This window comes from Somniosus microcephalus, chromosome 15 (genome assembly GCF_052327205.1).
Source record: "Somniosus microcephalus isolate GS21.2 chromosome 15, FLI_Smic_1.0, whole genome shotgun sequence".
Classification (NCBI taxonomy): domain Eukaryota; kingdom Metazoa; phylum Chordata; class Chondrichthyes; order Squaliformes; family Somniosidae; genus Somniosus; species Somniosus microcephalus.
In genome coordinates this window covers 4303992-4331307 of record NC_141001.1, presented here as the reverse complement: position 1 = coordinate 4331307, position 27316 = coordinate 4303992, and the positions used below count along the sequence as shown (strand labels likewise).

Sequence of the window (27316 nt, the reverse complement as noted above, 5' to 3'; positions counted from 1 at the left end):
AAGGTCATCACCTTTTTGTCCTCTCTCCTTCCACTTGTCCCTCAGAACATCAGCCTTTGACACTTTCAATCCAACTTACTAAATCGCTGCACTCATTCCTCCCTTACTGCCACCCTGTCCTCACGATAAAGCCACTCTTGTACCTCCCTGCTTTCAGATGGTGATTCACCAGCTGAGGAGGCGGGCCCTCAAGCTGCCAGTGGGAGCGAAGCTGCAGGCGAGGAGGAAGATGAAGCTGGAGCATCAGCGCCACCCTCTCCCGAGGAAGCCCATGCCCACACTGGGAACACGTCTTCCCTGGAGGGGAGCAGGGGGGAAGGGTCTGATGAGGGTGAAGCTCCAGCACCCAGCAGCAACGCGATGGGGGTAGGGAGGCTCGGGGGCCTTCTTCCCGGAGGGAGAGTATGCCAGCGAGTCCTACTGCACTGGACGCAGAGGAGGAGCGGCTCATCGCTGAAATGAACACCCAGGCGGTGGACATGCACACTGAGCTCATGGGTGCAGTGGGAAGGGTGCCCGAATGCATTGAATCACTGGCAAGGAGTGTGGAGCACTTCGCTGTAGCACAGGCAGATGCCGCGCAAATGTTTAGTGCTGCAATTCAGACACTGGCTGCCATGACTCCATCTCTGACTGCTCTCATGCAGACTCAGATTGAGGCCACGCGAGCACTGACTGCTGCCACCCTTGCTGGATCGGGCACATTTCCCTGGGGCTCTCACCACGCCGCAGCAGGCCAGCAACCTGTGCTCCAGCAGATTGCTCCGGATGCTGAAGTGCTGCCCCGTGGGAGTGCCAGTGTGTCAGTCGAGCAGGGAGTTGCTGTCCTCTCTCAAGATGACAGCATTCCTGCTGCCACCACGGTCACCTCTCCAATGCGCTTGCCACCGCCTATAGGACAGACTGCTGCCGCCCATGCAGAGTTGGTGCAGTCTGCAGCCGGGCCCTCCAGGCCCAGAGCTGGTCGAGGTCATCCTTCAAGGGCATCTGCAGTCTCAGGTTCTGACAATCAGCAGCCTTCCACCAGCCTTGCTACAGCTACTGAGGTCCCATTACAGAGGAGCAGTAGGGTGGGAAGGGGGGAAGTGGGCAAGGGAAGGAGATCACCCTCGAAGGGCAAAAAGTAGGAGGTGTGACAAAATGTTGGTCATTTTTTTATTAAAGGCCGAGGTTCGTGGTCAAACTTTTGTTTAGTGTTTTGGACATTATCTCCAGGTTGTGATAACCAGTTCTGTTAATGACGGTATTGTTGTGTTTCTTTCTATTAGTTTGTCATGAGGAAATGACACACACAGAGTTTGTAAAATAAATACGTTTTTGTATTCAAAATGTACATGTTTGGTCTTTGCAATCATTGCTGCCTTGGCCAGCTTAGGGTTTGCGGGTTCATTTCATTCATGTTGCTCTCAATGGCAGAAGCCATTTCCTCAGCAGGGGCCTAGAAACGGCTTGCTATCAGCCGTTGACGGACGGCCCTTCCAGTTTCTACATTGTGGGCCTCCCTCCCGCCTTGGTGCTGCTGATGATCATCCTCCTCCTCTTCCAATAACCAAGAACGTAAGACACTGAACCAATCAATGAGACAAAGGACGTGAGACACTGAACCCGTCAATAAGACAAAGGACATGAGACACTGAACCCATCAATGGGACAAAGGACATGAGACACTGAACCCATCAATAGGACAAAGGACGTGAGACACTGAACCCCTCAACTCTTGGACACCAACGCCCCTCCGGAACCTTCTTCCCCGTCACTTTCCTCTGATCCCATCACTTCTTCCAATCTCATCCCCTGCCGTGTTTTCACTATCCCTTCTGACCTTCCTTTCTCTGACCCCGAACGATCAGTCCTCAGCAAAGGCCTGAGCTTCATCCCCATACGCCCCACATCTCAATGAATTTCGAGCTCGACGCGATGCTGAGCTCTTTTTCCGTTGCCTTCGTCTCTGTGCCCACTTCCTTGGCCAGGAGTCTTCCCCCCACACAGCTGACACTTTCTCCCGCTTTCTAAATTCTCGTTCTACTTGGACCCCTCCCCCTGGCCTCTTACCCTCTCTAGATCTTTTCATTGCAAACTGCCGACGTGACATCAGCCGTCTCCATTTCTCTGCTCCCCTCTCTCACTCCAACCTACCTCCCTCTGAACTTGCAGCACTCCGTTCTCTCCGATCCAACCCTGACATTGTCATTAAACCTGCTGATAAGGGTGGTGCAGTTGTTGTTTGGCGAACCAACCTCTGCCGTGCGGAAGCTGAACGCCAGCTCTCCAACTCCTCCTCCTACCTCCGCCTGGACCATGACCCCACTAGCAAACATCAAGCCATTGTTTCCAAGACTGTCACTGACCTGATCTCCTCTGGAGATCTTCCCTCCATGGTGGCGAACCTCATAGTCCCCCAACCCCGCACAGCCCGCTTCTACCTCCTTCCCAAGATCCACAAACAGGACAGCCCTGGTAGACCCATCGTTTCAGCCTGTTCTTGCTCCATGGAACTTATCTCTTCCTATCTCGACTCTATTTTTTCTCCTTGTCCAGTCTCTTCCCACCTACATTCACGACTCTTCCGACGGCCTCCGTCACTTTAATAGTTTCCAGTTTCCTGGCCCCAACCGCCTCCTTTTCACCATGGACGTCCAATCCCTCTACACCTCCACCCCCCACCAGGATGGCCTGAGGGCGCTCCACTTCTTCCTTGACCAGAGGCCCAACCAGTCCCCATCCACCACCACCCTCCTCCGCCTGGCTGAAATTGTTCTCAAATTGAACAACTTCTCCTCTGACTCCACTCACTTCCTCCAAATTAAAGGTGTTGCTATGGGAACCCGCATGGGCCCTAGCTATGCCTGCCTATTCATGGGATATGTGGAACATTCTTTGTTCCAGTCCTACTCAGGTCCCCTCCCTCACCTCTTTTTCCGGTACATCGATAATTGTATCGGTGTCATTTCCTGCTCTCGCCCTGAACTAGGTAAGTTCATTCATTTTACTTCCAATTTCCACCCTTCCCTCACCTTCACATGGTCCATCTCCAACTCTTCCCTTCCCTTCCTTGACTTCTCCGTCTCCATTTCTGGCGATCGGCTTTCGACAAACATCCACTACAAGCCCACCGACTCCCACAGCTACCTGGACTACACTTCCTCCCACCCCGCTTAGAAACATAGAAGATAGGAGCAGGAGTAGGCCACTCGGCCCCTCGAGCCTGCTCCGCCATTCAATGTGATCATGGCTGATCATCCAAATTCAGTACCCTGTTCCTGCCTTCTCCCCATACCCCTTGATCCCGGTCCCTGCTTTCTCTCCATGCCCCTTGATCCCTTTAGCCTTAAGAAATATATCCAACTCCTTCTTGAATATATTTAATGAATTGGCCTCTACTGCCTTCTGTGGTAGAGAATTCCACAGGTTCACCACTCTGGCTGACGAAATTCCTCCTCATCTCTGTCCTAAATGGCTTACCCCTTATCCTTAGACTGTGACCCCTGGTTCTGGACTCCCCGACCATCGGGAACATCCTTCCAGCATCTAATCTGTCCAGTCCTGTCAGAATTTTATAAGTTTCAATGAGATCCCCTCTCATTCTTCTAAACTCCAGCGAGTACAAGCCCAATCGACCCAATCTCTCCTTATACGTCATTCCTGCCATGCCAGGTATCAGCCTGGTGAATTTTCGCTGAACTCCTTCCATGGCAAGAACATCCTTCCTCAGATAAGGTGACCAGAACTGCACACAATACTCAAGATGTGGTCTCACCAAGGCCCTGTACAACTGCAGCAAGACATCCTTGTTCCTGTACTCAAACCCTCTTGCTACGAAGGCCAACATACCATTTGCCTTCTGAACCGCCTGCTGCACCTGCATGCTTACTTTCAGCGACTGGTGCACAAGGACGCCCAGGTCTCATTGCACTTCCCCTTCTCCCAATCTATTGACATTCAGATAATAATCTGCCTTCCTGTTTTTGACACCAAAGTGGATAACCTCGCATTTATCCACATTATATTGCATCTGCCATGCTTCTGCCCAATCACCCAATGTGTCCAAATCATACTGGAGTTTCTCGGCACCCTCCTCACAGCACACACGCCCACCCAGCTTTGTGTCATCTGCAAACTTGGAGATATTACATCTAGTTCCCTCGTCCAGATCATTAATATATATTGTGAATAGCTGGGGTCCAAGGACCGATCCCTGCGGTACCCCACTAGTCACTGCCTGCCACTCGGAAAAAGACCCGCTTATTCCAACTCTTTGTTTTCTGTCTGCCAACCAGTTCTCTATCCAAGTCAATACCTTGCCCCCAATCCCATGTGCCTTAATTTTACACGCTAATCTCTTATTCGGGACCTTATCGAAAGCCTTTTGAAAATCCAAATACACCACATCCACTGGTTCTCCCTTATCTATTTTACCAGTTACATCCTCAAAAAATTCCAGTAGATTAGTCAAGCATGATTTACCTTTTGTAAATCCATGTTGACTTTGTCCGATCCTGTCACTGTTTTCCAAGTGCTCTGCTATTACATCTTTTATAATGGACTCCAGCATTTTCCCCACTACCGATGTCAGGCTTACCGGTCTGTAATTCCCCGTTTTCTCTCTACCACCCTTTTTGAACAGTGGGGTAACTTTAGCTACCCTCCAATCCATGGGTGCTGTTCCAGAGTCTATCGATTTTTGGAAGATGACCAGCAATGCATCTACTATTTCTAGGGCCACTTAAGTACCCTGGGATGTAGACCATCAGGCCCTGGGGATTTATCGGTCCTCAACCCCATCAATTTCCCTAACACCATTTCCCTACAAATACTGATTTCTATCAGTTCCTCCCTTTCATTAGACCCTATGTTCCCCGACATCTTTGGGAGGTTATTTGTGTCCTCCTTTGTGAAGACTGAACCAAAGTATGTATTTAATTGGTCTTCCATTTCTTTGTTCCCCATTATAAATTCCCCTGATTCTGACTGCAAGGGACCTACGCTTGACTTCACCAATCTTTTTCTCTTCACATATCTATAAAAGCTTTTACAGTCCTGTAAGGACTCTATTCCATTCTCCCAGTTTCTCCGGCTTCGCCGCATCTGTTCTGACGATGCCACCTTCCATACCAGTGCTTCTGACATGTCTTCCTTTCTCCTCAACCAAGGATTCCCCTCTACTGTGGTTGACACGGCCCTTGACCGTGTCTGTTCCATTTCCCGCACTTCTGTTCTCACCCCTTCCCCTCCCTCCCAGAACCACGATAGGGTTCCCCTTGTCCTCACCTTTCACCCCACAAGCCTCCACATTCAACGTATCATCCTCCGCCATTTCCGCCACCTCCAACGTGATCCCACCACCAAACGCATCTTCCCCTCCCCTCCCCTTTCAGCATTCCGAAGGGACTGCTCCCTCCGTGACACCCTGGTCCACTCCTCAATCACCCCTAACAGCCCTTCTCCTTCACCTGGCACCTTCCCGTGCAAGCGCAGGTGATGCAACACCTGCCCTTTTACCTCCTCCCTTCCCAATGTCCAGGGCCAGCACGGTAGCATAGTGGTTAGCACTGTTGCCTCACAGCGCCAGGGACCCGGGTTCGAATCCGGCCTCGGGCGACTGTCTGTGTGGAGTTTGTACATTCTCCCCGTGTTTGCGTGGGTTTTCTCCGGGTGCTCCGGTTTCCTCCCACAGTCCAAAGATGTGCGGGTTAGGTTGATTGGCTATGATAAATTGAGCCTTAGTGTTAGGGGGATTAAATACATGGGGTTACGTGGATAGGGTGGGATATGTGTTGGTGTAGGGGTTACGGGAATCGGGTGGGATATGTGTCGGTGCAGGCTCGATGGGCCGAAATGGCCTCTATCTGCACTGTGGGGTTTCTGTGGTTTCTGTGGACCCAAACACCCCTTCCAGGTGAAACAGCGATTTACTTGTACTTCTTGCAATCTAGTATACTGTATTCGCTGCTCACGATGCGGTCTCCTCTACATTGGGGAGACCAAACGCAGATTGAGCGACCGCTTTGTGGAACACCTCCATTCAGTCCGTAAGGGTAACCCTGAGCTTCCGGTCGCTTGTCACTTTAATTCTCCGCATCACTCCCACTCTGATCTCTCTGTCCTCGGCGTATTACATTGTTCCAATGAAGCTCAACGTAAGCTCGAGGAACAGCACCTCATCTTTCGATTGGGCACTTTACATCCTTCTGGACTCAACATCGAGTTCAACAATTTCAGATCATAATCTCTGCCCCCATTTTTCATGCTGTATGATTTTTGCCACTCCCATTTGCAACATTTTATCTTTCCTGCCTCTTACAAAAGTACACTATATTCTTTCAATTCCTTCCTCCCCTTCTAACCCCCCCACCCCCGCACCCCCCGTCTCTGCATCTGCTTAATATCTGTTACATCTCCAGCTTTTTCCAGTTCTGATGAAGGGTCCCAGACCTGAAACGTTAACTCTGTTTCTCTCTCCACGGATACTGCCTGGCCTGCTGAGTGTTTGCAGCATTTTCTGTTGTTATTTCACTGCACTCCCACACCAGGGACTGATCCCAAATCACCGCACTCCCACACCAGGGACTGATCCCAAATCACTGCACTCCCACACCAGGGACTGATCCCAAATCACCGCTCTCCCACACCAGGGACTGATCCCAAATCACCGCTCTCCCACACCAGGGACTGATCCCAAATCACCGCACTCCCACACCAGGGACTGATCCCAAATCACCGCACTCCCACACCAGGGACTGATCCCAAATCACCGCTCTCCCACACCAGGGACTAACAAGGCGAACTGGTCCGGCCTCACCGAGATAATACGGCACCATTCCCAGCCCAGGGGGTAGATTGCGAGTCAAGGCGGGGCAGCGAATTCGGCTGGCTGGGCTACTAGTCGAGGGTCCTGGGTGAATCCCGGAAGAGGGGGGCAAAGGGGCGAGGCGGCCGAGCAGCAGTATATTTTTTCAATTACCCTTTTGGGAGCAGCTTCTAGTGGTCCCTTTAAGTGCCACCAGTTAGGTTGCATTAGACCTGGCAATCCTGACCAAAGCAACCCAATGCCCAATTGTTTTATACTAAGTGTTGTAATCACAGAAATCACAGAAACCCCACAGTGCAGATAGAGGCCATTTCAGCCCATCGAGCCTGCACCGACACATATCCCACCCGATCCCCGTAACCCCTACACGAACACATATCCCACCCTATCCCCGTAACCCCACGTATTTAATCCCCCTAACACTAAGGGTCAATTTTATCATAGCCAATCAACCTAACCTGCACATCTTTGGACTGTGGGAGGAAACCGGAGCACCCGGAGGAAACCCACGCAAACACGGGGAGAATGTGCAAACTCCACACAGACAGTCACCCGAGGCCGGATACGAACCCGGGTCCCTGGCGCTGTGAGGCAACAGTGCTAACCACTATGCCACCGTGCTCCCCTGTAATGTAGGCAAACAGTGCAGGAAAGTTACACACAGCAAGATCCCACAATCGACAAAGACCACATTATCTGTTTTTAGTAATGTTGGTTGAGGGATGAATAGGACAGGACACCGGGGAGAAATCCACTGCTCTTCTTCCAGTAGTTGCCGTGGGATCTTTTACATCCACATAAGAGGGCAGATGGGGCCTCATTTATCATCTCATCTGAAAGACAGCACCTCCGACAGTGCAGCACTCCCTCAGTACTGCCTCTCCGACAGTGCCGCACTCCCTCAGCACTGCCCCTCCAACAGTGCAGCACTCCCTCAGTACTGCCCCTCCGACAGTGCAGCGCTCCCTCAGTACTGCCCCTCCAACAGTGCATCACCCCCTCAGTACTGCCTCTCCGACAGTGCATCACCCCCTCAGTACTGCCCCTCCAACAGTGCATCACCCCCTCAGTACTGCCTCTCCGACAGTGCAGCACTCCCTCAGCACTGCACCTCCAACAGTGCAGCACTCCCTCAGTACTGCCTCTCCGACAGTGCCGCACTCCCTCAGCACTGCCCCTCCAACAGTGCAGCACTCCCTCAGTACTGCCCCTCCGACAGTGCAGCGCTCCCTCAGTACTGCCCCTCCAACAGTGCATCACCCCCTCAGTACTGCCTCTCCGACAGTGCAGCACTCCCTCAGCACTGCCCCTCCAACAGTGCAGCACTCCCTCAGTACTGCCCCTCCAACAGTGCATCACCCCCTCAGTACTGCCCCTCCAACAGTGCAGCACTCCCTCAGTACTGCCCCTCCGACATTGCAGCACTACCTCAGTACTGCCCCTCCGACAGTGCAGCGCTCCCTCAGTACTGCCCCTCCAACAGTGCATCACCCCCTCAGTACTGCCCCTCCAACAGTGCAGCACTCCCTCAGTACTGCCCCTCCGAGAGTACAGCACTCCCTCAGTACTGCCCCTCCAACAGTGCAGCGCTCCCTCAGTACTGCCCCTCCAACAGTGCATCACCCCCTCAGTACTGCCCCTCCAATAGTGCAGCGCTCCCTCAGTACTGCCCATCCAACAGTGCAGCGCTCCCTCAGTCCCGCCACTCGACAGTGCAGCACTCCCTCAGTACTGCCCCTCCGACAGTGCAGCACTCCCTCAGTACTGCACCTCCAACAGTGCAACGCTCCCTCAGTACTGCCCCTCCCACAGTGCAGCACTCCCTCAGTACTGCCCCTCCGACAGGGCAGCACTCCCTCAGTACTGCACCTCCAACAGTGCAATGCTCCCTCAGTACTGCCCCTCCGACACTGCAGAGCTCCCTCAGTACTGCCCCTCCGACAGGGCAGCACTCCCTCAGTACTACCCCTCCGACAGGGCAGAGCTCCCTCAGTACTGCCCATCCGACAGTGCAGCGCTCCCTCAGTACTGCCCCTCCGACAGTGCAGCACTGCCTCAGTACTGCCCCTCCGACAGTGCAGCGCTCCCTCAGTCCCGCCACTCGACAGTGCAGCGCTCCCTCAGTTCTGCCCCTCCGACAGTGCAGAGATCCCTCAGTACTGCCCCTCCGACAGGGCAGCACTCCCTCAGTACTGCCCCTCCGACAGTGCAACGCTCCCTCAGTACTGCCCCTCCGACAGTGCAGCGCTCCCTCAGTACTGCCCCTCCGACAGTGCAGAGCTCCCTCAGTACTGCCCCTCCGACAGTGCAGCGCTCCCTCAGTACTGCCCCTCCGACAGTGCGGCGCTCCCTCAGTACTGTCCCTCCGACAAGGCAGCACTCCCACAGTACTGCCCCTCCGACAGTGCAGCGCTCCCTCACTACTGCCCCTCCGACAGTGCAGAGATCCCTCAGTACTGTCCCTCCGACAGGGCAGCACTCCCTCAGTACTGCCCCTCCGACAGTGCAGCGCTCCCTCAGTACTGCCCCTCCGACAGTGCAGCACTGCCTCAGTACTGCCCCTCCGACAGTGCAGCGCTCCCTCAGTCCCGCCACTCGACAGTGCAGCGCTCCCTCAGTACTGCCCCTCCGACAGTGCAGAGATCCGTCAGTCCTGCCCCTCCGACAGTGCGGCACTCCCTCAGTACTGTCCCTCCGACAGGGCAGCACTCCCTCAGTATTGCCCCTCCGACAGTGCAGAGCTCCCTCAGTACTGCCCCTCCGACAGTGCAGCGCTCCCTCAGTACTGCCCCTCCGACAGTGCAGCGCTCCCTCAGTACTGTCCCTCCGACAGTGCAGCGCTCCCTCAGTACTGCCCCTCCGACAGTGCAGCGCTCCCTCAGTACTGTCCCTCCGACAGTGCAGAGCTCCCTCAGTACTGCCCCTCCGACAGTGCAGCACTCCCTCAGTACTGCCCCTCCGACAGTGCAGCGCTCCCTCAGTACTGCCCCTCCGACAGTGCAGCCCTCCCTCAGTACTGTCCCTCCGACAGTGCAGCGCTCCCTCAGTACTGCCCCTCCGACAGTGCAGCCCTCCCTCAGTACTGTCCCTCCGACAGTGCAGAGCTCCCTCAGTACTGCCCCTCCGACAGTGCAGAGCTCCCTCAGTACTGCCCCTCCGACAGTGCAGCGCTCCCTCAGTACTGTCCCTCCGACAGTGCAGCGCTCCCTCAGTACTGTCCCTCTGACAGTGCAGCGCTCCCTCAGTACTGCCCCTCCGACAGTGCAGCGCTCCCTCAGTACTGTCCCTCCGACAGTGCAGCGCTCCCTCAGTACTGCCCCTCCGACAGTGCAGCACTCCCTCAGTACTGCCCCTCCGACAGTGCAGCGCTCCCTCAGTACTGCCCCTCCGACAGTGCATCTCTCCTTCAGGACTGCACTGGGAGTATCAGCCTGGATCATCTTCACAAGTTTCTGGAGTGGGCCTTAAACCCATGACTTTTTACCTCGGAGGCGAATATGCTACAAATGAGCCAAGGCTGACGCTGACCAGTGAAGTATGTCCATTGAATTTTGGACAATGTGTCTATCCAGTACTGTGAGCCAGTGACGTTGTATGCCTGAATGCCTTTGCTGGGTTCAGTTCAGCGATCGGCTCCCCCAACACTTACCGTCACTTTCAATCGGTCACTGAATGAACGCTTGTTACACTGTTGCTGAGCAGCGACCAGTTTTCTGATCATCTCAACCTGCGCCACCTTGAGTCTCGGAATGTCCCAGCTGGACAGGGGGCTTGAGGTCAGCATCACTGTCTTCGTCACCTCTTCCTCCAGCTTCTTCATCTTCTTTAGTCGGATCTGTTCCTCTGACAGGACACCTGTAACACATTCATTAAACTCAGCGCAGGCTCACGGCACAGTACATACAGTCATGCATTAATCTCAGCACAGAGTCACGTGCCAATGTACACGGATTGATGTCTCTCAGGCCATCTCTGTCAGGGAGATATCTGCACACGGACTAGTGTCTCTCAGACCCTCTCTGTCAGGGAGATATCTGTACACTGACTGGTGTCTCTCAGTCACCTCTCTCAGGGAGATATCTGTACACTGACTGGTTTCTCTCAGTCCCTCTCTCTCAGGGGGATATCTGTACACTGACTGGTGTCTCTCAGTCCCTCTCTCTCAGGGAGATATCTGTACACTGACTGGTGTCTCTCAGTCCCCTCTCTCTCAGGGAGATATCTGTACACGGACAGGTGTCTCTCAGGCCCTCTCTCTCAGGGGGGTATCTGGACACTGACTGGTGTCTCTCAGTCCCCTCTCTCTCAGGGAGATATCTGTACACTGACTGGTATCTCTCAGTCCCTCTCTCTCAGGGAGATATCTGTATACTGACTGGTGTCTCTGAGTCCCTCTCTCTCAGGGTGATATCTGTACACTGACTGGTGTCTCTCAGTCCCTCGCTCTCAGGGTGATATCTGTACACTGACTGGTGTCTTCAGTCCCCTCTCTCAGGGAGATATCTGTATACTGACTGGTGTCTCTCAGTCCCCTCTCTCTCAGGGAGATATCTGTACACGGACAGGTGTCTCTCAGGCCCTCTCTCTCAGGGGGGTATCTGGACACTGACTGGTGTCTCTCAGTCCCTCTCCCTCAGGGAGATATCTGTACACTGACTGGTATCTCTCAGTCCCCTCTCTCAGGGAGATATCTGTATACTGACTGGTGTCTCTGAGTCCCTCTCTCTCAGGGTGATATCTGTACACTGACTGGTGTCTCTCAGTCCCTCACTCTCAGGGTGATATCTGTACACTGACTGGTGTCTTCAGTCCCCTCTCTCAGGGAGATATCTGTATACTGACTGGTGTCTCTGACTCCCTCTCTCTCAGGGAGATATCTGTACACTGACTGGTGTATCTCAGTCCCTCTCTCTCAGGGTGATATCTGTACACTGACTGGTGTCTTCAGTCCCTCTTTCCCAGGGAGATATCTGTACACTGACTGGTGTCTCTCAGTCCCTCTCTCTCAGGGAGATATCTGTACACTGACTGGTGTCTCTCAGTCCCCTCTCTCTCAGGGAGATATCTGTACACGGACAGGTGACTCTCAGTCCCTCTCTCCCAGGGAGATATCTGTACACTGACTGGTGTCTCTCAGTCCCCTCTCTCTCAGGGAGATATCTGTACACTGACTGGCGTCTCTCAGTCCCTCTCTCTCAGGGAGATATCAGTACACTGACTGGTGTCTCTCAGTCCCTCTCTCTCAGGGAGATATCTGTACACTGACTGGTGTCTCTCAGTCCCTCTCTCTCAGGGAGATATCTGTTCACTGACTGGTGTCTCTCAGTCCCTCTCTCAGGGAGATATCTGTACACTGACTGGTGTCTCTCAGTCCCTCTCTCTCAGAGAGGTATCTGTTCACTGACTGGTGTCTGTCAGTCCCTCTCTCAGGGAGATATCTGTACACTGACTGGTGTCTCTCAGTCCTTCTCTCTTGTAATGTATGCAATGTATATATACCTTAAGGGAGAGAACTACTTTTTAAAGCTCCTGTATACTGTAGTACCGGCAGTGACCACACCTGTATATAAACCCTGAGCAGTGATCTGCCGAGTTAGTTCTAGAGTAACCCTCATTCAGTAAACACCTGTTGAATCGTTCCCTGCAGTCTGTTGTCTGATTATTGAAGGACACAACAATAAGATACACGGATATAACATTGGCAACAAGGCAGATTCAAACCTACCTGCAACTCTGCATCACCTCCCAGGGATTAGCTCCTGGAGAACAGTGGAAGAAGGTCGAGTCCAGAAGCATGGTCATCGACCACGGGCAACCGCCCAGTCATCCAGCAGAGATTTGAGCAGCGCAGGAGCAGCGCGCAAAACCCACAGGGCGTCGCCATTTGCCACGAGGACCGCCGAGAGCGGCGTTGGCAGCAGCGCAGGAGACGCCATTTTAAGCCGCAGCGGGGAAGAAAGGAAAGCGCGGGAGATGCCATTTTAAGCCAGTCTAACCACACCCAAAAAGGCCGAAGAGTGGCAGCATCACAGTGTTCGACAATTAAGTCGAAGATTGGACGACATATGTCGAACGCATAGACGTATACTGCAAGGCAAATGAAGTGCCAGATGACAAGAAAGCGCTGGTATTGTTGAATTCAATGGGTGCAAAAACGTATGGCTTACTACGAAACCTAGTAACCCCAGAGGAGCCAGTAGAAAAGGATTTTGAAAACATAGTGTCAATCCTACAGGACCACTTAAACCCCACACCGCTGCTGATAGCAGAAAGATTTAAGTTTCACAAAAGGAACCAGCATAAAGATGAAAGTAATGCTGAGTATTTAACGGAACTGCGCAAGCTATCGAAACACTGCCAGTTTGGAACGGGACGAGCAGATACTTTAAGGGACAAGTTTGTGTGTGGGCTTCAAAGTGAAGGAACCCAGAAACGGCTTCTATCAGAAAAGGATCTTACGCTGGGCAAGGCTTTCCCAGCGTATCACACAAAGCAGCAGCACGGGGCGCTGCAGAGATACAACGGAGACCGCAAGAATATGGCACAAATGAAATGTCATACGGAACAGTGAAGTGCTATCGCTGCGGCAGAACAACACATGACCATAATGATTGCTGGTTCAAGGACAAAGTGTGCAGACAGTGTGGAAAAGTAGGACACATAGCAAGAGTCTGCAGGTCGGGAAAGAAAACCAGCAGCAAGAAATCTCCACAGGAGAAGTACAAGAAGGTACATAAGGTGACAGAGAGTAGTTCAGATGAACAGAAGAGTGATACAGACTCCGGAAGCAAGGAGCTGGGTTGTCTGAAACTACATAATGTGATCAAAACGGAGGATCACCAAACTATCTGGGTCATGCTCAAGATAGCAGGAGTCCAAGTGAAAATGGAATTGGACACAGGATCAGCCCTAACAGTCATAAACCGAAGGGACTACAAGCGGCAATTCTCACATATACCCTTGAGAGATACAAAGATTGTCTTGAAGATGTACACGGGGCAAAAAGTCTACCCCAAAGGAAAAATAAGGGTGAACGTTATATATAACGGCAAGGAAACACCAAAAATGGACCTATATGTATTGCCAGATGGAGGACCACCACTACTAGGACGTGAATGGATCCGGAAGATACAGCTAGATTGGCATTCCATACAAGCACTGACTGTAGATGCCAAAAAGGATGACGACGTCACACCTGGACGACTGTCAAAAATGCTAACTGACGCACAAGAAGTGTTCCAGCAGGGACTTGGAACACTAAAAGACATAACAGCCATGATCAAAATAGAGGAAAATGCAAGCCCAAAGTTTTTTAAGGCCAGACCGGTACGTTATGCGATCCGCCCAGCCGTCGAAGCAGAGCTGGAAGGTTTGGAACGTTCAGGAGTACTGTCCAAAGTGGACTGGAGTGAGTGGGCTACACCCATCATTCCTGTAATGAAGAGGTCGTTGAGTAATACGCCTGGGGAACCAAAGAAGGTTCGCATCTGTGGGGACTTTAAGGTGACAGTGAACCCAGTCCTTCACACTGTACAATATCCGCTTCCGCGGATTGAAGATATTTTCGCCTCGCTATCTGGAGGGAAATGCTTCACTAAGATTGATCTGGCCCAGGCGTACCTGCAAATGGAGGTAGAAGAAGCCTCGAAACAGTACCTCACAATCAACACTCATAAGGGTCTCTACCAATACAACCGGCTGGTGTTCAGGGTAGCATCAGCTTCGGCTATTTGGCAAAGAGCAATGGAACAAGTCCTACAAGGGATTCCAGGGACCCAGTGTTATTTGGCCGACATCCTGGTCACGGGCGAAAATGACAGTGATCACCTCGCCAACCTGGAGCAGGTGCTCACTAGATTGAAGGAATATGGGCTCCGAGCTAATCGCCACAAATGCGAGTTTTTCCAGAAGCAGATCTCGTATTGTGGCCACGTTATTGATAAAGAGGGGTTACATAAGTCCCCTGAAAAGATTGAGGCAGTAGTCAAGGCTCCAGCACCGGAAAATGTGTCACAACTGAGGTCGTTCCTCGGGCTGGTGAACTACTACCATAAGTTCTTGCCGAATTTGTCTACCGTACTATACCCACTGAACACCCTACTGCAAACGGGGGTACCATGGAAGTGGAGTGACGAATGTAAATGAGCTTTCCAGAAGAGCAAAGCATTGATCACGTCAAAAGAGGTGTTGGCTCATTTCAACCCAGCACTACCAATTCGGTTGGCGTGTGATGCATCACCCTATGGCATTGGAATGGTGCTGTCGCACAAATTCCCGGACGGCTCGAAGAGGCCAGTAGCCTTTGCGTCTCGGTCACTAACCTCAGCCGAGCATAACTACACCCAGATTGACAGGGAGGCCCTCAGCCTAGTGTGGGGAGTGAAAAAGTTCAATCACAATCTGCACGGGCAGAAGTTCACCTTGCTGACTGACCACCAACCACTTGTCTCCATCTTTAATCCAAAGAAGGGCGTTCCGGTGATGACTGCGCAACGGCTACAAAGATGGTCCCTTTTTCTAGGGGCGCACCAATATGAAATCGAGTATAAAGGCACGAAACAGCATGGAAACGCTGATGGGCTATCACGCCTGCCACTGCCTACTGTGGAGGAAGCACCAGCAATGGATCCTGTCGAAATATTTCATTCGACTATAATTGAATGCTTGCCAGTAACTAACGCTGGTGTAGAGAAGGAGACCCAAAATGACCCGACACTGTCTCGGGTATATGATTTGACGGTGAAGGGATGGCCAGCACATGGCGACTCACTGTTGCCAGCATTCTCATCCAGAAGAGAACAGCTGTCAGTATGCCAGGGGACCTTGATGTGTGGATCCTGAGTGGTAATTCCACCCAAGTTAAGGGAGAGAGTGCTCAATGAGCTTCACGAAGGTCATCTGGGAGGGGTGAAAATGAAAAGCCTTGCTAGGGCTTATGTGTGGTGGCCGGGGATCGATCAGCAAATCGAGGACCTGACAAAGAGCTGCTCAGGATGCCAGAAGGTCCAAAATGCACCACCACATGCCCCTCTACATCCATGGGAGTGGCCCTCATCTCCATGGCAACGGGTGCATATTGATTTTGCTGGTCCATTCATGGACTCAATGTTTTTAATAGCCGTGGATAAGCACTCGAAATGGCCTGAGGTGATCAAAATGTCCTCCACCACCACGGAGAAAACTATTGCAGTCCTACGGACCATTTTTGCCAGGAACAGCTTGCCAGAGCAGATTTGCTCTGATAATGGACCACAGTTTGTGTCTGAAGAGTTTCGAAGATTTATGAAAAGGAATGGAGTAAGGCATTACACATCCGCCCCGTATCATCCAGCCACAAATGGATTGGCTGAGAGGTTCGTACAAACCTTTAAAAAAGCAGTAAAGGCCATGTGCGATGATGACATTCCACTGCAGCATAAGGTGGACAATTTCCGTTAGCCTACAGAAATGCGACACATGCAGTCACCAACCAGGCCCCAGCCATGATGTTCTTTAACCCAAGGTTGAGATCTCGTCTAGATTTGCTCAGACCAAATGTACGAAGAGATGTTGAGAGTAAGCAATTCCAGCACATCAATGAGAAGCCGACAAGGAGCTTCAATGTAGGGCAACCAGTCTTGGCCCGTGACTACCGAACAGAGAAATGGCAACCAGGAACGATATGCACACGGCAGGGGCCACTAATGTACACAGTGGATGTTGGGGAGAACATTGTGAGACGCCATGCTGACCAGATCCTAGAGCCACAGGAACGAGTCAACCCCATGTCTCGGCCATACGTACCTGGTGAGGAACCCGACGTACAGGTCGCATCTACCTCAGAAACAATACCATTGGAAGCTGATGAATCAACTGACGACAGGGTGCTAGAATCGCCTCCGCACCAAGAGCAAGACACTCGGGAAAGGCGTTATCCAGAAAGAATCAGGAAGCCTCCCCAGAGACTGAATATATGAATGGACTATTTTCATATAACATTGTATATTAAAAATGTTAATTGTTAAATGAGTATTATGGTACTGTTAATCTAAAAGGGGGGGAATTGTAATGTATGTAATGTATATATACCTTAAGGGAGAGAAATACTTTTTACAGCTCCTGTATACTGTAGTACCGGCAGTGAACACACCTGTATATAAACTCTGAGTAGTGATCTGACACAGTTAGTTCTAGAGTAACCCTCATTCAGTAAACACCTGTTGAATCGTTCCCTGCAGTCTGTTGTCTGATTATTGAAGGACACGACATTAAGATACACAGATATAACATCTCTCAGGGAGATATCTGTACACGAACAGGTGTCTCTCAGTCCCTCTCTCTCAAGGAGATATCTGTTCACTGACTGGTGTCTCTCAGGCCCTCTCCCTCAGGGAGATCTCTGTCCACCGACCGGTGTCGCTCAGTCCCTCTCCCTCAGCGGGATTTCTGTACACTGACTGGTGTCTCTCAGTCCCTCTCCCTCAGGGAGATTTCTGTACACTGACTGGAGTCTCTCAGTCCCTCTCCCTCAGGGAGATCTGTACACTGACTGGTGTCTCTCAGTCCTTCTCTCTCAGGGGGATATCTGTACACTGACTGGTGTCTCTCAGTCCCACTCCCTCAGGGAGATAACTGTACACTGACTGGTGTCTCTCAGTCCTTCTCTCTCAGGGGGATATCTGTACACTGACTGGTGTCTCTCAGTCCCACTCCCTCAGGGAGATATCTGTACACTGACTGGTGTCTCTCAGTCCCTCTCGCTCAAGGAGATATCTGTAAACTGACTGGTGTCTCTCACTCCCTCTCTCTCAGGGAGATATCTGTACACTGACTGGTGTCTCTCAGTCCCTCTCTCTCAGGGAGATATCTGTACACTGACTGGTGTCTCTCAGTCCCTCTCTCTCAAGGAGATATCTGTACACTGACTGGTGTCTCTCAGTCCCTCTCCCTCAGGGAGATATCTGTACACTGACTGGTGTCTCTCAGTCCCTCTCTCTCAAGGAGATATCTGTACACTGACTGGCGTCTCTCAGTCCCACTCCCTCAGGGAGATATCTGTACACTGACTGGAGTCTCTCAGTCCCACTCCCTCAGGGAGATATCTGTACACTGACTGGTGTCTCTCAGTCCCTCTCTCTCAGGGAGATATCTGTACACTGACTGGTGTCTCTCAGTCCCTCTCTCTCAGGGCGATATCTGTACACTGACTGGTGTCTCTCAGTCCCTCCCTCTCAAGGAGATATCTGTACACTGACTGGTGTCTCTCAGTCACTCTCCCTCAGGGAGATATCTGTACACTGTCTGATGTCTCTCAGTCCCTCTCTCTCGGGGAGATATCTGTACACTGACTGGTGTCTGTCAGTCCCTCTCCCTCAGGGAGATATCTGTACACTGACTGGTGTCTCTCAGCCCCTCTCTGTCAGGGAGATACCTGTACACTGATTGGTGTCTGTACACTGACTGGTGTCTCTCAGGCCCTCTCCCTTGGGGAGGTATCTGTACACTGACTGGCGTCTCTCAGTCCCTCTCTGTCAGGGATATATCTGTACACTGATTGGTGTCTGTACACTGACTGGTGTCTCTCAAGCCCTCTCCCTTGGGGAGATATCTGTACACTGACTGGTGTCTCTCAGTCCCTCTCCCTCAGGGAGATATCTGTACACTGACTAGTGTCTCTCAGGCCCTCTCCCTTGGGGAGATATCTGTACACTGACTCATGTCTCTCAGTCCATCTCCCTCGGGCAGATATCTGTACACTGACTGGTGTCTCTCAAGCCCTCTCCCTTGGGGAGATATCTGTACACTGACTGGTGTCTCTCAGTCCCTCGCCCTCGGGGAGATATCTGAACACTGACTGGTGTCTCTCAGTCCCTCTCCCTCGGGGATATCTGTACACTGACTGGTGTCTCTCAGTCCCTCTCCCTCGGGGAGATATCTGTACACTGTCTGATGTCTCTCAGTGCCTCTCTGTCAGGGAGATATCTGTACACTGACTGGTGTCTCTCAGTCCCTCTCTCTCAGGGAGATATCTGTACACTGACTGGTGTCTCTCAGTCCATCTCCCTTGGGGTGATATCTGTACACTGACTGGCGTCTCTCAGTCCCTCTCTCTCAAGGAGATATCTGTACACTGACTGGTGTCCCTCAGTCCCCTCTCTCAGGGAGATATCTGTACACTGACTGGTGTCTCTCAGTCCCCTCTCCCTCAGGGAGATATATATACACTGGCTGGTGTCTCTCAGTCCCTCTCCCTCAGGGAGATATCTGTACACTGACTGGTGTCTCTCAGTCCCTGCTCCCTCAGGGAGATATCTGTACACTGACTGGTGTCTCTCAGTCCCTCTCTCTCAAGGAGATATCTGTACACTGACTGGTGTCTCTCAGTCCCTCGCCCTCGGGCAGATATCTGAACACTGACTGGCGTCTCTCAGTCCCTCTCTCTCAAGGAGATATCTATACACTGACTGGTGTCTCTCAGTCCCTCTCTCACAGGGAGAAATCTGTACACTGACTGGTGTCTCTCAGACCCTCTCTCTCAGTCCCTCTCTCTCATGGAGATATCTGTACACTGACTGGTGTCTCTCAGTCCCTCTCTCTCAGGGAGATATCTGTACACTGACTGGTGCCTCTCAGTCCCCTCTCCCTCAGGGAGATATCTGTACACTGACTGGTGTCTCTCAGTCTCTCTCCCTCAGGGAGATATCTGTACACTGACTGGTGTCTCTCAGTCTCTCTCCCTCAGGGAGATATATCACAGAATCACAGAAACCCCACAGTGCAGTTAGAGGCCATTTTGGCCCATCGAGCCTGCACCGACACATATCATCACTGCCTGTGACTGTGGTCAGTTTCAGTGTCATTTCCCTTCCCCCAGTCCTCATTGTATTGTTTATTGGAATGTGCTGGAATGTGCTGTGTGTAGGGCTCCGCCAATACCTGGCCCCTTTTGTAAGCTAGCTCAGTCTGGCCTCAGTCTCCAGAAGGAAGATACCTCTCTCTCTTAGGTGTTACTTTCTAAGTTGATAAAAGCCTTGTTTTGTTTCGCTAACATCGAGTCTCGGAATTATTGAGGCACATCAATTTTATTAACTTATTTTTCAACACTATGGATCAACTCCTGAAACCCGAACGTTTGGATTTGGATCAACATGCTCCAGACGCATCAGCACGCTTCGGACACTGGTTTGAGTGTATGGAATTCTTCCTGGACAATTCTGCAGCCGTCAAAGACGCTACGGACGCTGCGAGGATGAGACTCGGAATTCTGCGGAATTGGGTAAGCCACCGGGCTTACCCCCTCATCCAAGACGTCGATACGTACCTGGCCGCCTGCGACATCTTAAAGGCGCATTACCAGCAGCCTACGAATGAGGTGTATGCTAGGCATCTGCTCGCTACTCACGCACAGCGACCTGGGGAATCGGTGGAGGAGTTCCTAAGCACCCTGAAAATGCTTGGCAAAGACTGCAAGTGCCGAGATGTAAAAGCTGCAGTGTACACTGACGAACTTGTTCGCGATGCCTTTATCACAGGCCTCAGCTCCACTTACATCCGGCAAAGACTGCTGGAAAAAACGGGGTTGGACCTGAAACAGGCTGCGGACACCGCGCGATCCCTGGATGTGGCCCAGAGAAACTCGGACGCCTACTCTTCGGCCCGCGCCGCCCACGCCGCCACGTGTGCACCAAGGGCGCCGCCATCTTGGAAGGCATCTTCCCCGCCCGGCAGCCCGACACCGGCGGGGCCCCGCTCTCCCCCCAGACGCCCTACGACAGCCGCGACGCGTCAGGGACCCAACTGCTACTTCTGCGGGCAGCCAAAACACACCAGAAACCTGTGCCCGGCGAAAGGCACCACCTGCTTTAAGTGCGGTAAGAAGGGACACTTCGGGAAGGTGTGCAGAGGGGACCCCGCCGGAAAACCAACCGCCGGAAAACCCGCCACCGCCGCGTGTGCGCCGTGGGAGCGGCCATCTTGGACGCCATCTTGCCCGACCTCGTGGGCTCCGCCATCTTATGAGCAGACAGCGTGGACGCCATCTTGTATCGATCAGGGCCCTACAGTGGCATCGGTCACAGTGGACCAGACCAGGCCGCACCCGCTATCCAAATCAATGGTGGACATCGAGGTAAACGGGTGCCGGGTTAAATGTTTAATTGACAGTGGAAGCACGGAGAGTTTTATCCACCCTGAACTGGCACAACAACTCTCCCTAAAGGTGGTCCCTGCTCAGGGTACCATCTCTATGGCTGATAAAACCCAGACATCGACCATTCTGGGTTACTGCACGGTACAATTGGGCGTTAACGGGACTGTATACGATAATTTTAAAGTACTAATCATGAAGAACCTATGTGCGAGCGTGATCTTGGGCCTGGATTTCCAGTGCAACCACCAAAGCATCACGCTCAAGTACGGTGGGTCCCAGCCGCCCCTCACAGTGTGCGGTCTGGCTACCCTGAAGGTAAAGCCGCCTTCGCTATTCGCGAACCTTACCCCTAACTGCCGGCCAATAGCGACCAAAAGCAGGAGGTACAGCTGGGAGGACAGGCGGTTTATCGCGACCGAGGTAGACAGGCTCCTGAAAGAGCGCATTATTGAACGCAGCAACAGCCCGTGGCGCGCCCAAGTGGTAGTGGTAAGGGGTAGCGAGAAGAAACGGATGGTGATCGACTATAGTCAAACGATCAACAGGTACACCCAACTAGACGCCTACCCGCTACCCCGCATATCAGAAATGGTGAACCAAATCGCCCAATACCGGGTGTTCTCCACCATCGACCTCAAGTCAGCGTACCACCAGCTCCCTATCAGACCAGAGGACCGCCCGTACACCACCTTCGAGGCGAACGGACGCCTCTACCAATTCCTCAGAGTCCCCTTTGGGGTGACGAATGGGGTCTCGGTCTTTCAGAGGGAGATGGACCGCATGGTCGATGACCACCACTTGCAGGCAACCTTCGCCTACCTCGACAACGTCACCATCTGCGGCCACAATCAGCAGGATCACGACTCGAACCTCGAGAGGTTCCTGGAAACCGCACAAAAACTCAACCTCACCTACAACGAGGACAAGTGCGTTTACAACACCACGCGCCTCTGCATACTAGGCAGCGTGGTGGAGAATGGGGAAATCGGACCAGACCCCGACCGATTGCGCCCCCTATGGGAGCTGCCCCTGCCCAACACTCCCAAAGCCCTGAAAAGGTGCCTGGGGTTATTTTCTTATTATTCCCAATGGGTCCCCAACTACTCCGACAAAGCCCGCCCCCTCTTGAAAGCATCCACTTTTCCGCTCTCTGCTGAGGCCCACGCCGCCTTCAAAAGCATTAAGCAGGATATTGAGCGGGCCACGCTACAGGCAGTGGACGAGAACACTCCATTTCAAGTGGAAAGTGATGCGTCTGACTTCGCCTTGGCGGCCACCCTCAACCAGGCGGGGCGGCCCGTAGCTTTCTTCTCGAGGACCCTCCAAGGGCCCGAGATCAGACACTCCTCCGTGGAAAAGGAGGCCCAAGCCATCATGGAGGCAGTGCACCACTGGCGCCACTACCTAGCCGGCAAACGCTTCACCCTACTTACCGACCAGCGGTCGGTAGCGTTTATGTTCAATAATAAACAGAGGGGGAAGATTAAAAATGATAAGATTCTTAGGTGGCGGATCGAGCTCTCCACCTTCGAGTACGACATCATTTACTGGCCAGGGGCCCTTAACGAATCCCCTGACGCCCTCTCACAAGGGATGTGTGCCAGCGCCACCGGGGATCGGCTGCAGACCCTCCACAACGACCTCTGCCACCCAGGGGTCACGCGGCTGTTCCACTTCATAAAGTCCCGTAACTTACCCTACTCGATTGAGGAAGTTCGGTCTCTGACCAGGAACTGCCGCACTTGCGCTGAGTGCAAGCCTCGGTTCTACCGCCCAGATAGAGCCCACTTAATCAAAGCTACACGGCCCTTTGAGCGGCTCAGCTTAGATTTCAAGGGCCCCCTCCCGTCCGTCGACCGCAATGTTTACTTCCTGCACATTGTGGACGAATACTCCCGGTTCCCATTCGCCTTCCCCTGCCCGGACATGACCAGCGCCACGGTCATTAAATGCCTCAACAGCCTGTTCTGCCTGTTCGGTATGCCGAGCTACATCCATACGGATAGGGGGGCGTCCTTCATGAGTGAAGAGCTACGCCAGTACATGCTGTCCAAGGGGATCGCCACGAGCCGTACCACCAGCTACAACCCCCGGGGTAACGGCCAAGTGGAGCGAGAGAACGGGACAGTATGGAAAGCAGTCACTCTAGCTCTAAGGACCAAGGGCCTCCCTATCTCCCGCAGGCAGGAAGTCCTCTCGGATGTGCTCCATTCGATACGGTCGCTATTGTGTACGGCCACTAATGCCACGCCTCATGAACGAATGTTTGTCTTTCCCCGGAAATCCACCTCAGGCGTATCCATGCCGTCATGGCTCTCCACCCCAGGTCCGGTACTCGTGCGAAGGCATGTGAGGGGCCACAAGACGGACCCTCTCGTGGAGCCAGTACACCTACTCCACGCCAACCACCAATACGCATATGTCCGGCACGCCGACGGGAGGACACCGTGTCCATAAAAGACGTCGCCCCAGCCAGCATCGACAACAACCACGGCAATAGCAGCAGCAACGATCACAGCAACTCTTACCCACCCACTACTCTTTCATCACCCCCGGAAGAACAGCGACCAACGGCACCCCCACCAACTACCCCTTCAACAACCCTGGCGGCACCCCCGGCAGAGACCCAGGAGGCTACCGGGGACACCCAGCCGACACCCGCGGCACCACAACAGCCACGTCGGTCGCAGAGGACTATCAAACCCCCGAACAGGCTAAATCTATAGAAGGGGTGAATGTGATGAAATATTCCATTCATCACTGCCTGTGACTGTGGTCGGTTTCAGTGTCATTTCCCTTCCCCCAGTCCTCATTGTATTGTTTATTGGAATGTGCTGGAATGTGCTGTGTGTAGGGCTCCGCCCATACCTGGCCCCTTTTGTAAGCTAGCTCAGTCTGGCCTCAGTCTCCAGAAGGAAGATACCACTCTCTCTTAGGTGTTACTTTCTAAGTTAATAAAAGCCTTGTTTTGTTTTCGCTAACATCGAGTCTCGGAATTATTGAGGCACATCAATATATATACACTGGCTGGTGTCTCTCAGTCCCTCTCCCTCAGGGAGATATCTGTACACTGACTGGTGTCTCTCAGTCCCTGCTCCCTCAGGGAGATATCTGTACACTGACTGGTGTCTCTCAGTCCCTCTCCCTTGGGGAGATATCTGTACACTGACTGGTGTCTCTCAGTCCCTCGCCCTCGGGCAGATATCTGTACACTGTCTGATGTCTCTCAGTCCCTCTCTCTCAGGGAATTATCTGTACAGTGACTGGTGTCTCTCAGTCACTCTCTCTCTCAGGGAGATATCTGTACACTGGCTGGTGTCTCTCAGTCCCCTCTCTCTCAGGGAGATATCTGTACACTGACTGGTGTCTCTCAGTCCCCTCTCTCTCAGGGAGATATCTGTACACTGACTGGTGTCTCTCAGTCCCTCTCTCTCAGGGAGATATCTGTACACTGACTGGTGTCTCTCAGTCCCTCTCTCTCAGTCCCTCTCTCTCATGGAGATATCTGTACACTGACTGGTGTCTCTCAGTCCCTCTCTCTCAGGGAGATATCTGTACACTGACTGGTGTCTCTCAGTCCCCTCTCCCTTGGGGAGATATCTGTACACTGACTGGTGTCTCTCAGTCTCTCTCCCTCAGGGAGATATCTGTACACTGACTGGTGTCTCTCAGTCTCTCTCCCTCAGGGAGATATATATACACTGGCTGGTGTCTCTCAGTCCCTCTCCCTCAGGGAGATATCTGTACACTGACTGGTGTCTCTCAGTCCCTGCTCCCTCAGGGAGATATCTGTACGCTGACTGGTGTCTCTCAGCCCTCTCCCTTGGGGAGATATCTGTACACTGTCTGATGTCTCTCAGTCCCTCTCTCTCAGGGAGATATCTGTACACTGACTGGTGTCTCTCAGTCACTCTCTCTCTCAGGGAGATATCTGTACACTGGCTGGTGTCTCTCAGTCCCTCGCCCTCGGGCAGATATCTGTACACTGTCTGATGTCTCTCAGTCCCTCTCTCTCAGGGAGATATCTGTACACTGACTGGTGTCTCTCAGTCACTCTCTCTCTCAGGGAGATATCTGTACACTGGCTGGTGTCTCTCAGTCCCCTCTCTCTCAGGGAGATATCTGTACACTGACTGGTGTCTCTCAGTCCCTCTCTCTCAGGAAGATATCTGTACACTGACTGGTGTCTCTCAGTCCCTGCTCCCTCAGGGAGATATCTGTACACTGACTGGTGTCTCTCAGTCCCTCTCACTCGGGGAGATATCTGTACACTGACTGGTGTCTCTCAGTCTCTCTCCCTCAGGGAGATATCTGTACACTGACTGGTGTCTCTCAGTCCCTCTCTCTCAGGGAGATATCTGTACACTGACTGGTGTCTCTCAGTCCCTCTCTCTCAGGGAGATATCTCTACACTGACTGGTGTCTCTCAGTCCCTCTCTCTCTCAGGGAGATATCTATACGCTAATTGGTGTCTCTCAGTCCCTCTCTGTCAGGGAAATATCTGTACACTGACTGGTGTCCCTCAGTCCTTCTCCCTCGGGGACGTATCTGTACACTGAATGGTGTCTCTCAGTCCCCTCTCTCGGGGATATCTGTACACTGACTGGTGTCTCTCAGTCCCTCTCTCTCAGGGAGATATCTGTACACTGACTGGTGTCTCTCAGTCTCTCTCCCTCAGGGAGATATCTGTACACTGACTGGTGTCTCTCAGTCCCTCTCTCTCAGGGAGATATCTGTACACTGACTGGTGTCTCTCAGTCCCCTCTCTCTCAGGGAGATATCTGTACACTGACTGGTGTCCCTCAGTCCCTCTCTCTCAGGGAGATATCTGTACACTGACTGGTGTCTCTCAGTCCCTCTCTCTCAGGGAGATATCTGTACACTGACTGGTGTCTCTCAGTCCCTCTCTCTCAGGGAGATATCTGTACACTGACTGGTGTCTCTCAGTCCCTCTCTCTCAGGGAGATATCTGTACACTGACTGGTGTCTCTCAGTCCCTCTCCCTCGGGGAGATATCTGTACACTGACTGGTGTCTCTCAGTCTCTCACCCTCAGGGAGATATCTGTACACTGACTGGTGTCTCTCAGTCCCTCTCTCTCAGGGAGATAGCTGTACACTGACTGGTGTCTCAGTCCCTCTCCCTCGGGGAAATATCTGTACACTGGCTGGATTCAGCCAGTGGATCCTTCACTGACTTCTGTGTCTCAGTGTGGTGTAGTTTGTTGGCTCTCTGACTCACATTGCTCCAACATTCCTGCTCGCCGACACTTGCGGAGTCGACACTCCTGGCACTTCCTGCGCATATACATGTCCATCTCGCACTGGCCGCTGTTCTTGCAGGAGTACTGTGCGCTCTTGATCACACTGCGTCTGAAGAAGCCCTTGCAGCCCTCACAGCTCAGCACGTTGTAATGGAAGCCGGAGGCCTTGTCCCCGCATACACTGCACACCTCGTTCCCCAGCATCTTCGGGGCAGGTCCTTTTTTACGCTTCACTGGCAGCTGCTCCGCTGAGAGAAAATATACAGCACAGCAGAGACGGTCAGTGAACAGATTACACACTGTGAATAGGAGAGACTGTCAGTGAACAGATTACACACTGTGAATAGGAGAGACTGTCAGTGAACAGATTACACACTGTGAATAGGAGAGACTGTCGGTGAACAGATTACACACTGTGAATAGGAGAGACTGTCAGTGAACAGATTACACACTGTGAATAGGAGAGACTGTCAGTGAACAGATTACACACTGTGAATAGGAGAGACTGTCAGTGAACAGATTACACACTGTGAATAGGAGAGACTGTCAGTGAACAGATTACACACTGTGAATAGGAGAGACTGTCAGTGAACAGATTACACACTGTGAATAGGAGAGACTGTCAGTGAACAGATTACACACTGTGAATAGGAGAGACTGTCAGTGAACAGATTACACACTGTGAATAGGAGAGACTGTCAGTGAACAGATTACACACTGTGAATAGGAGAGACTGTCAGTGAACAGATTACACACTGTGAATAGGAGAGACTGTCAGTGAACAGATTACACACTGTGAATAGGAGAGACTGTCAGTGAACAGATTACACACTGTGAATAGGAGAGACTGTCAGTGAACAGATTACACACTGTGAATAGGAGAGACTGTCAGTGAACAGATTACACACTGTGAATAGGAGAGACTGTCAGTGAACAGATTACACACTGTGAATAGGAGAGACTGTCAGTGAACAGATTACACACTGTGAATAGGAGAGACTGTCAGTGAACAGATTACACACTGTGAATAGGAGAGACTGTCAGTGAACAGATTACACACTGTGAATAGGAGAGACTGTCAGTGAACAGATTACACACTGTGAATAGGAGAGACTGTC

The 27316-nt window shown here is 52.3% G+C and overlaps 1 protein-coding gene across 2 annotated transcripts in view; it reads right to left on the bottom strand.

The window, feature by feature from the left end:
* nr1h3 (nuclear receptor subfamily 1, group H, member 3) overlaps nt 1–27316 on the bottom strand; it is a 301887-nt gene that overhangs the window by 72668 nt on the left and 201903 nt on the right. For both annotated transcript variants that reach the window (XM_086007467.1, XM_086007466.1), the window contains 2 exons: nt 26177–26446; nt 10458–10663 (listed from right to left, as the gene is read on the bottom strand). In XM_086007467.1, coding sequence (XP_085863593.1) covers nt 10458–10663; nt 26177–26446 — 476 coding nt within the window. The remainder of the gene's footprint in view (nt 1–10457; nt 10664–26176; nt 26447–27316) is intronic.